The following is a 12,088-nucleotide window of genomic DNA, read 5'->3' on the forward strand; positions in this document are numbered from 1 at the left end:
TTATATGTATCTTCATAAAATTTCTAAATAGTACTTTTTAATTCTCATACATATGTTTTCTTATTAAAAATTCTGATTGATAACTATATATCATATTTGTCATGTATGAAGGTCAACATTTGTAACAATAATAAACTAGTAGATGGTTAGCATATGAACAAAGATTAAGCAAATACCAAATCTTGTATATTAAAAATTCAATAGAAATGTACTTGTTTTATGGATCTTTCCAAAATAAACAAAGTAAATAGTTAGCATATGCACAAAGATTAAAAAATTCATTGAAATGTACTTATGTTATAGATTTCTCCAAAATATATAAAGTTAACAATACACGTACATATTTTGAAATGAAAGGGTGTGGAGGATTTCTAACGGATAAGATATGAATGATATAAAACTTCAAAAACATTTTAAGAAAACCTAAAAGATAGGTTGGGGCTGAGGAAAGCTTGAGTGGGGAACGGTAACACTTGTTCTAGTGAAAATTTTCTTTTTATTTCAATATAACTTTAGAAATATTTGATGCTATAGCTTTAGCTTTTACTTTAGACATTAAAGAGCTAATTTTGTGCAATGCGCACATGCTGAAGAAAGTCAAAAGAATGAGTTTAGGATAGGGCAATGTCAGTGGGTGAGTTGGTCAGGGGCAACAATTAGTAGATATTTAATTGTAATCCGCTAAAATATACATTTACATTAGAAGAGACACATTTAAATTTTGATCATAAAATATTTTGAAAAATTTTACTCTTTTTGGTCACGAGGAATTTCAAATTTTTGTTTTTTAGTTAGATAAATCCCACACACTACAAAGGCTAGAGATTTTTTTTTTTAGTGAACGTAAATAGAAACCTTTGACAAATGTGAAAACTTGTCAATTTACATTCCAACTGTTCAATAGTATGTTTGGATAGTCATTATTCGGTTCCAAATTATTTGCCTGTATCACATCACAAAAATGTTACAGTAATTATTTCAAATAATACCAAACACGCTAGATTCTATATGAACATTAACAATTTTTAGTAATTTCATTTCATCCTGTGTAATACAATTGAATCAATCTATAGAACATAGTTATTAAATCCGGTTTGGCTCGACGGTTCAACCGGTCAATCCGATTAACCAACCATGAAACCGGGCTGGATTCTTCATAGGATCGTCTCTGCATTCAAATCGTTGACTTTTCAACAGACCGGCGGTTCAACCGATCAACCCGTTGAACTGGCCGGTTTTAGGAGTAACCCGGCCTACATGAAAAAATTTTGTAAAGATGCGTGAATGGAGATTCAAACACCCAACCTCAAGCATATGAATTGAATACAATTCCGCTGGACCAGCCAACCACTTGTTTGTCATTTTGTTATTCTTATATTATATAGTGGACTTTTATTCTTATTTTGTTTCTCCAAAAGAAAATTTATTTAGACTTTTTTAATAGTAACATTTTATTATTCCCCAAACTCTATAAATTATGAAATTGACTTAAAAAATAACATATTATGCAATTCCTTTTAAAGGAAAATATCTAAACTTTTGCACTTAAAATTCATAAATAAACTAGATAATTATACTTAGATAATATTTTATACTTGAAATTTGGTAGATTACTAATTAAATTTAGGTTGTTAATTCTCCCATAATAAATATTCAATTAGTCTAATTTATTATAGAATCATTAATTCTTATTATAGAATCATTAATTCTTATAAGAATTAATGATTCTATAATAAATTAGACTAATTGAATATTTATTATGGCATAAAAATTATGAGACATAATATTTAAATATATTCAGAGACCCACCGGTTGGACTACTCACCCACTGGTTGAACCAGTAACCCGTTGATCCACCTCTTTCACCGGTTCCTCCCCGGGCCGGGTTTAATAACTATGCTATAGAATACCAAACATTCCAAAATTGTGTTCAAAATGATTCCCAAGATTCAAATAATGGTACAACACAGGCACCATTTTGCCTGCGCGTCGCAATGCCGTCTCGATTCCCATGCTCATTATTGTACTGTACCCGATTTCCCACCTTCACCACCCTTCCCCCGACGCTTCCCTTTGCTCTCAAAATTACTGTTGCCAATTCTTATTTCCCATCTTCTTTGAGTACTCTTTTGCTTCAAAGTTACCTGTTCTTTGCACTCACAATTGCCATTGATGATTCCTTCTCCCTATCTTCTTCAAATACTCTTTTGCTTTCCTATTAGCTACGTTTTTTTTTTTTTTAATGATTCGAACTCTCGAGGGAAAAGTAAAATCAGGTGTCGAGAAGGAAGTTTCCTATTGTTTCACTTCTTTTAAAACACAGAAGCTGAAGAATTTCGTGAATGCTATTATAGTTTCTTTGGAATGCATGCCAAGGGAGTTTAGTATAGATATTCAAAACCTTAGGGATGCGAATTGAAATTATGAAAAACTCAAGGGAGCTGTCTGAAATTATCGATAAAGTCCAATTTTGTAACACATAATGGGTCAAATTTTTGCATCAATTTGTTTTTGTTTCGAACGTGTCAAACCCGGACCCATCTGCGTGGCTGTGCTGCGTTTTACCAACCAAAGAATCTGTTCTTTGAGATAGAGAGATTTTCTAAGGACCCAAGCTGTTGCAGAGTATTTCTTTTCAAATCATCAAAAGCAATGCCAAGCTTTAACTCTTTTACCAAGCATTGAGCTTGTAAATCCCCCAAAAAAAAAAAAAAAAAAAAAATCCCCTGAACCACCAGGGCTTTCCAAGTCTTTGGACAGTGCCGGGGCCTTTTCTTTCGCTTCTGATTCTCAGCTCCACTATAGAGATTCAATACCAAGTCTTATCTTTTTATCTTCACTATGTAGATTCATTACAAGCTTCACTCTTTAAATTCTGACACGTGTCACATGAGATTACTTACATTAATTCTTATAACATGACTTATTACACGTATCAAGAGAATTTATCTCCATTATAGAGTTTCATTACGAGGCTCACTCTTCAAATCCTGTCACGTGAGGTTACTTACGGTAATTCTTACCACATGACTTATTATACGTATTAGGACGATTTGAAGAGTGTGACTTGATAAAGGGGCTGAGGATCAGAAGTGCTTTCTTTCAACATCAGCATGCAAAATTGGGAGATATAAAAGGAGATCTCCAAATCTACAATAGTATTTCCAAATCTTGAAGAAGACACGGATAAATTGAAAAGTGAAAACCAAATCACCCAATTGATAACATTTACATCAATTTTGCAACTTGCAAGTTTGATCACGATAACTAAGTTGAGCTTCTTCAAAAAGAACCTCGAGCTTGAGAGCTGGTTGAGGCTGTCTACAAAGTGACGAGGCTCGAATAGGTTCAAAATCATCAGAAAGAGCCATGAGAAACTGAATCACCCGCTGTTGATCCTTATAAGCAGCAACTTTTTCAGCATTAACTGTACACTTAAAAGTTGGCTCAAAACTGGTTAATTGATCCCAGACTGCATTCATGTTTGCAATAAGCTGATACACTGGTTCTTGATCTTCTTGCTTCAAGCGATGAAGAGTTTGCAAGAGTAGGTATTGATCAATAAGATTCCAACCAATATAGCGATTGGCAAGAAAATCCCAGACCTCCTTAGCAGTATCAAAGCTGCCACGAGAAGCAGAAGTGTTGTAGAACCAAGTGATGATCAGATGATTCTGACTGTCCCAATCCTCCAATCTCTCAGGAAACTTATCTGCTTCTTCACCCTCCTTTTGGATTGGTTTGGTTGCATCAATAATGATGAGATACCAAAGTTTTTGACGGATGAGAAAGCATTTCGTATATAGACTGTGCCAAGATGATTGGTATAGGACGAGTAATTTCTGATGAAACAGAAATGTAGCAGCAAAAAGTTACCAAAGAGTGCAATAAACAGGGACAGTTTTCACTTACAACTAAAAGACCAAAACAAATCAGAAAGGAACAATCATGACAAGGGCCAATGCAGGCTTAGTATTTGCTTTGTATAGAGGGCATCTGTTTCTTGTAAACTATCAAAAGAAGAACATGAGAGAAAAATAAGCTGAAAACATCAAATTCGCCTTTATACCCATGTGTAATTCTGATCACTATTGCAGAAAATTTTCATTTACTCGTTACAATACACTTAATCTGAGTATGATAGAATTCTTTAAGCTTAATTTTTCGTTAAGTATCAAGTAGTTATGCTATCGCACAAATGCATGGTAGATTTCATACACACCCTCCAGCAATTATTTCTCATGTGGAAGAAATCAATATGAACATTAAGGAAAAGAATCCGTTTCACTTTCTGCCATTGACAAGATTTCCAAGTTCCCCCAAAAAAAAAAAAAAAAAAGCTTATCCAAGTATAGAAAAAATTTCTGGCAAGAAAGAAAGTAAAACTCAACTTTTCCATTACCGGTAAGTTGGACGGTGACATGGGACAGTTTGTCTGCCAAAACCTGTAACATTAAACCACAACAAAAAAAATTCTCTTCTTCTTTAAACGGGTTTTGGCGACTAATAATACATTTGGAAATTCTTACGAAAAAGGTGCCTTTGAAGCAAATGCATAAACATGATGATATGGTTTTTTTTTTTAAAAAAAATTTTGTTTAACAAATGAGAGATCTTATCTACAATTCATCCCATCTTACCATTCAATCCAACCCAATCCACCCCCAATATGCTTATCTTTATTAAATAAAATCATATGATTTCTTTACGGATTCTTCTCTCATCATGACGAAGTTAAATTTTCTCCTTGTGTGCAAATGCTTTTTTTTTTTTTTTTACTTTTTTCATTCAGTAGAGATTCCAAGCCTTAAACGTGGAAAGGAAAAAGGCTGTTAGTGACACTTTTTCTTCTTTTTTTTTTTCAATGGTTGCTGACACACTCATACTGGCGCTTTTATTTGTAATGCTACTTCAATTAGTGCGAGCATCAATAAAATGATTTCAAATACAAACTCAATACAATTCAACCGACCTAAATAGCACCAGAGATTGCGCAACAGGATTGAATCAGTCATTATGCTACAAATCATCTAGGCAAAGCTAATCCAGAGTAAATTAAAATGATTTCTTCAACTTACACTGAAATAATTGAACATTTTTGCATCAATTTATTTATATTTCACCAAAACACATGCGGCGGATCTAACAAATTCTTGCATCCAAAGAACCAAAGAATCCTTTTGAAAAGCAGACAGATTTTCCTGTTGCTTCACTGAAACTTAACTTATTAAATCTTTAGCATTTTGCTACCTCCTGGGATAGTTCTGTACAAACAGTATTGCACTTGCCGTCATCATCGCTATCATTATGCATTCTTTAATCTAGCCTGATTAAGCATCAATAACCTCCTCATTGCAAGTAGAAGGACCCAAGTTGTTGCAGAGATCTTTTCCTTAATCATTAACAGCAATGCTGAGCTTAGAACTGTTTTCAAGATTTGAGCTTGCAGTCCCTTAAAAAACCCTGGAATCCCTTCTTTCCTCCAGATAGAGCAAAGAACACTGGAGATAGTCTTCCTGGATTTTGGCTTCGCTTTGCTATCCACTTTGACTTTCTTATCCACTTCATCATTTGCGTCAGCAGCTTGAATCATGACTTTACACCTGATTACAACATGAGGGTAAATGATTGGCTAGATAAGCTGCAACTGAAAGAGAGGTGACAAAGCAGTAAGCACCTTATCGCAGGATATGTCAAAACTGTGGCTACACTCTTGGAGAGGGCACCTAAGACAAAAGCAGACAATGCAGAAAGTGCTACAGCGGATGATCCCACATCGTTGTTAGCCCGCTTGCTCGTCAACATTCTTTGTTTCAGTTGATCAAAAACTGTATACTGCAGCATTTGATGTTCTACCATCAGCATATACTATGAATCCATCCATAAACATATTCCATGTGAAATTTCAAATGTGCCTTCTTAACAGACACATCTTGAAGTTCCATGAATAAATACGTTCATTAAGAATCTAGATCCTTCAGTTATTAATTAGTTATGTTTTCTTCCGTGAAATATGAAGTACCTGAATGGCTGGGTTGGAAGTCAATAGAAGAGAAATTCCAAGGCCATCAAATGCATCACTCCAACTGCCTTCTGTAAGTGTTCTCCAGAGGCCTTTTGACTTCCCAAATGCACTTGTCTGCATCCTTGAGGAAGCTGTATCCAGGGGCTACAAAGTAAAAACAATCACTTCAACACTAGAATCAACTAAAGCACCTCCAGTCTTTTTGGCCGAATTTCCATATGAATTAATTGGCAGCAGTGGACAGTTCTGTTTGGGCTACACAACATGACACAGAATGATGAAAGCTACAAAAATGAAATGAATTAGCAAGTGTTGTAAAAGCTGCCACACAATTAATTTTGATTCTGAATAAGCTTAAATGATGTCAGTCTAAGTATGAATTTGGATTCATGAGCTTGTATGTAGGCATGGAACATTTGGCCAGAAAATTCACACGCCAAAATTTTTTTCATTAATATCATGAATAATGTTGATGTAAGATCTTATACATGTAATCTATCATTTAGATGAGATACGAGCTGAGAAAAATGTTTGACCCAAATCCTAACAGATAGAAGACAAGAACATTTAAAAGTTTGCTTAGGATATTTAATTGTTATTCTTCGATTAATTGCACTGCCTCCAATAGATCCCTTGGTGCCATGCCTGTCCCACTAGGTTACTCAAGGCAGGACTGGTCCAGGTGCACCTTCAGCAGCAAGGCAATGTGATTGGAAATTTGGAAAAGGGCATTTCAGAGCTTAAAAAATTCAACGAAAAATTAGAAAATGCAGGAGAAAATACAAATAATCAACTCATCTATCACTGCAATTAGTGTCCTACTCTTGTTGCTGGTTAATTATATGTTATATTTGTTCAAGTTTCACGAAATCATGTCATCAGCATTAGAATGACAGTACACATAATATTTCACAGTTCACCTAGCAAGAAGTAGCATACAACTCCCAGATGCTATAGTCGTTCTAAAACCACATCAAAATAAATGCAGTTCTATACATGCAATTGAGCAGTTATTAAGGGTCCCCATGACATAAAATATGGCTGTTGTTTCCTTTGAAAATCTGAATTGAAAAGTAATTTCTTACTTGAGTAGCAATGGCAGTACAAGCTCCAGCTGCAGCAGCAAGAATCAAGTTGGCTTTTGTGCCAATTGATTTGTAGCCAGTCCTCTCCAAGTAGAGTCTCTTAAAGTGGCTATATCCATAAAAATAAACAAACTGAGCAATAAAAGATTGTAAGTTCTTGGTACCAAGCCCCTGGTACAATGAAAAAACTTGACCAGTTGAAATTGCCTCCAATAAAACATCTGAAAGATTTCTGCAGAAAGCAAAGCACATAATGCACTTAGTAAGAATTTAGTTATCAGCTACAAGTTTAATTTCACTACAGAAATCCTATCAAGCAAAAAAGTGCACACTGCATGGGGCATGACCGGAGAAAAAAAATGCTATAATAAAAAGAATCAGAACAGATGATAATAAGTTCCTATAATAAATTGAGTCCTAACATGGTTGAATCCCTATCTTTAGGCTATGAAAGCATTAAGGTGTCTCATACAGATAGTCATAACATACAGAGACAAAAGTAATTAACTTAAGAAGTCAAAAGTTAATATCCGCACCAGAAGTTCCATAAGCCTCAGATAAAACATCTTATACACAAATGGTTAATGTGTTTCAACTTAATGGCTTAAACTTCCACCAACACAGGGCCAAGACCTCCAGATGAAGTGCTCAGAGATTATAGGTTTCATAGTCAGATAGAACATCAAAGCGAACAAGACAAGCACTCTCTTTGTTTCTTTTCATTTTTGATAGGTAAAGTAGGTTTAGCACCTCTAGTACAAGACACGAATATGCTAGAGAAATTCTTCTATCTTGCAACCAATTTTTTGTACTTCACTCTCTCTTTGTGGCTGTTTAATTAGATATAAAAGAAGAAGAATAAGAGGCAGCGGAGCACAATTAGTAGGGCATTGCCTTAAGATGAAACTGATAAACTTCAGCACCGACTACTAACACTCCGTAGACACGAGGCCACCCGAAAAGGAAAACAAATCAGGGAAAGATCATTAAGGTACTTAACAGAAGATGATGGCACTTTATGGCTACTGGTGTGATATATAGTTTGACCATTTGATATACATACTCATTATACAGAATTTGTAGAAAGATCAATAAGGCATGGTAGATTCATCTAATGTCTTCATTGCTTTTAATAAATAGTTGCAGACTCCTCATGATGGGCTCCTTAGCAATAACGTGTGCAAAGCCTGTGGGAGTATATAGATTTTAAATAGTCCAAGGAGTGAGAAAAGACTGACTATGACATAACGAAAAAGACATTAGACAAGAACCAATTGCTTTACAGAGTATTCAGCTGCCATTGATACTATTATGTCAATGAACGTCCTCCAAGGGTTTTGGTGTGTCTATCATTTGATACTCATGCTTGTAGGAAATAATTTGTGTAAACCAAGAACTGAGCGTAAAAATTGACAAATTTCTTCGAGAAACAAACTAAACCACAGCTTTCACCTGAGAACCTTAAGTATTAGTTTCCAAAATTGCAGCCAAGCAAATAGCCAACCAAATTGGTTAGGTAACTTGGTTGAGGTTCAAAATAGCAGGAACTTCCAGAGAAGTAACCATCTTCTGGAGAATACATGTGAAATTTCGATATTATCCTTAAAACCTAGCTTAGTCTAGAAAGCATATAGGGTAATACAACTCCTGAAAAATTGATCATTAGCTCAACAGGACAACTCAATCTCCAAAATTCCAGCATTTTAGCGTGCATTTAATCTGGCAATATGTCCTTAGAATCATATCACCAAAATCAAATCATTAATCAGAGATTACAAAAAGAAAAACCTTAATTCCAATATTGAACAACAGGTTGATCACCCAATTTCTTAATGTGGAAAAAACTACAACTTCCATTTCCAAACAAATTCTTCAAGATCCTCTCTTTTAGAAGACCAAAAATCTCATAATTAATCACCACTGATCTAGCAGGAACGTCACGGCCAGCAAATCAACGAAAAGCCATAAAGTTCCATACTTTAGGATTTCTCAGACCCACCAAAAAAAAAAATCATCTATAATATACACAGATTTCCATTTCAGGATAACAAAAATCAAGAACCATAATCAAGAAATGAGCTAAAAGAATTAGAAACAAAAGCACCTGTATCTGCGTTGACCATGGGCTCGAAGCTCAGCCTGGAACTTAGCTTTGCAGGTGTCAAGAGGGTACAAGACGGTGGTGCTAACCAGTGCTCCAACGGCCCCTGAGGTGGCCTCTGACAATGATCCCAAATCAATCGACATGATGGTAATAATATTTTACCGGGATCACCAGAGAAAAATGATTAGAGTCTAGAAAAACAGAAAAAAAAAGCAAATGGGATTTCTGTGAAAAACAGGAATTTTATATTCTCATGATGGGATTGCTATAAGAAGAAAGTTGAAGATGAACGAAGTTTCTATGTTGGTGACGATATTCAGAACTCTAACGACTAAATTGGGTAGCCGGCAAGAATTAGGTGGAAGTTGAATACCATTCCAACTTGAGTTCAATATTGTCGTGATTTTCGATTTGGATTTTGCTACGTAATTCGGTGTCGGAACATCGGAAAGCGACTTGGGGACAATGTTGGAACGGGAACAGCCGAAATAGGAATGGGAAAGGAGATCCGTCTTGGGTGGCGTTTCTTGGGATGTGTAAATAAACGTGACAGATACAGATTGGAAGTGTTCCGTCTTATTTCGTTTTTCCATGGCCCAGCGTTATGTTGCGAGAATCATGAGCCTTTTTTCTTCCTACAAGGCTACAACCACCTTAAATTCGTACGCATGCGTTTTTGTAATGCCCAATCGGAGAAGCCTAGGTCACTCAGGCCCACGAAAAATGGCTTAGTCTAGGGTCACAAAGCCCGCCAGACAAATTACATGCTGGTTGACTCGAGTGCAAATTACGTGATGGGGCTTTAGCATAGTTTGAAACTAGTTCAGGATCTCGGGTGTAGTCAAGTTAAAACGGAATTCCACTCCAAATTCGGGCCTCACTTGGTTCAATATGCGAGAGTCGAGAGATAATTAGAGATGTAAATAAGCCTAATCAAATTCAACATTCTAATGTTCAAGTTTCTTTGATTATTTTAACAAACTTGACTTATTTATTTATCGAACCGAGTTTGAATAAGTGTTTTTATTGAATTTGAATGTTATCGAATATAAAACACTATTCAGTTTTAACTTGACTAGTTGGCGAACTAAATTCGAACTATCTCTTACCAAGATAAACTCGATTCAAATATTAAGTAGTTTGATTCATTTTTCAATACTAAAGATAATCAAGTTTGTTTTAATTTTATTTCGCGAACTCTTAAGTAGGGATTAGATTTGTCAACTTAATCAATTTGGAGAAGGGTCGGGTTGGATGGTAAGGTGAAAAAAATTGTAAGTACGAGAATTCTTGAATTCAAAACCTCCCACTTACAAAAGAAAAAAAAAAAGAAAAAACTCAATCAATTTTGGCACAAGGGAACTCCTATGGATTTTTTTTTTTGGTCAATTGGTAAAATTTATACATTATTCCTATTCTAACTTTTTAGGAGAGAGTGTGCGCGCATCGTGTAGGTGTTTGGTGCCTGTGGTTAAAAAGAATTTTTCATTGGACAAATCATAGTACATTCTGAAAAGAAATAATCATCAAATATGACAAAATTAATAATAGTATATTCTAATTGCAACACACACTTATGCACTTTATTTTATGAATGATTTTATAATTTTACTATTCCCAAAAGACCCCTATAGATGTCAGTTGAAAATCGTTCAAGAGGAGACATAAGTTATTTCAGACAAAAGAATACCCTCCAACAGCTAATTATAGTAACGTGTTAATATATTTTTGTGTTAATTGCACAACAAAAAATCACACTTCAATTAAATGTGTCTATAACACTATTTCAATAATTACACCAATACAAAAACTTATATGAGTTGTACTTGATGCAAAAACAGTTGCAAAATAATTCCATATTCTAGAAATACCTAAATGTTTTCATAAATCAAAACTTTAAATGTACCAAAATGAAGGCATTTTGATAAATATACCTAAACACATGGTCCCCTCAGTTGTACTAAAAGTTTTTAAAGAACTACACAATATTCCACATTCCCAAAAAGTCCCTATGATAAGATTTCCGTTGCATACGAATCTCGTAATCAACAAGTCTGGATCATGATGGTAATAGTCAAGTTTGGTAGCGGAAAACCTACGACCCAATCTAACTCCCGAAGTGCTAATTTCTTGATATTATTTCTACCCACAACCTAACAAGTTAGCAAACCAAAATTTGATAGAACAACGCCACAATTAAGTGCATTTATTGATTGATAAGTCAAGAATTGAACACTCAAAAGAACCTCTAAAGTAGTCAAAAAGAACTCACAAAAAGTTAAGAGATAAACTCTTAATTTGCTAGAAATTTCGTCTATCCTCTTGGAAAAAACATTTTTGCCTCTTGTTATAGAGTTTACAAGATAATTAACCAATTCCAATTAGGAAACTAATTGACTATTTCGGCTCCTAAGACTTTCCTAAACTAGCCAACCCTAACAACCTCAAAACTAACTAGAAAAGTCAAGAAAAATAAGTCAAAATAGCAACTAAATAATTCAGCTATTTAAACAACTCAAATCTAACCGAATGCAACCAATTCAACTACCAAAACAATGACGAAACAAGTTATTATAAAGACTAGCTTGCTGGATCACTTGAATCAACATGATAATTGAACGTTCTTCTTGATTAAGATTTTCAACCACTTAAGAACCTTCAATTGCCTCACGAACAACATGAACAAATATGTTGAGTTGATCTTTGAATTTCTTGGCATGCTCTCTAATAATTGGTCTAACTGAAACAAGAACTTGATCATTACTTGAACCAAGCGACACTTGAGCACCCACGTCTCCCATCGTGTTATCATTCCTATCCTCTTGAGAAGGATTTGTCCTTAAATTAAAAACGTCATCTACAGCAAAAGGACTC

The 12,088-nt window shown here is 34.8% G+C and overlaps 1 protein-coding gene across 1 annotated transcript; it reads right to left on the reverse strand.

The window, feature by feature from the left end:
- Positions 1-5,085: 5,085 nt before the first annotated feature.
- Positions 5,086-9,735, reverse strand: LOC113761884 (peroxisomal adenine nucleotide carrier 1-like). Its single transcript, XM_027305050.1, has 5 exons — positions 9,215-9,735; positions 7,111-7,342; positions 6,023-6,169; positions 5,678-5,835; positions 5,086-5,603 (listed from the first exon to the last, which is right to left on the reverse strand). The coding sequence occupies exons 1-5, from the start codon at positions 9,355-9,357 to the stop codon at positions 5,306-5,308; spliced, it is 978 nt and encodes a 325-aa protein (XP_027160851.1). The 5' UTR covers positions 9,358-9,735; the 3' UTR covers positions 5,086-5,305.
- Positions 9,736-12,088: the final 2,353 nt, after the last annotated feature.

The sequence above is a fragment of the Coffea eugenioides genome, chromosome 2, assembly GCF_003713205.1.
Source record: "Coffea eugenioides isolate CCC68of chromosome 2, Ceug_1.0, whole genome shotgun sequence".
NCBI classification, from domain to species: domain Eukaryota; kingdom Viridiplantae; phylum Streptophyta; class Magnoliopsida; order Gentianales; family Rubiaceae; genus Coffea; species Coffea eugenioides.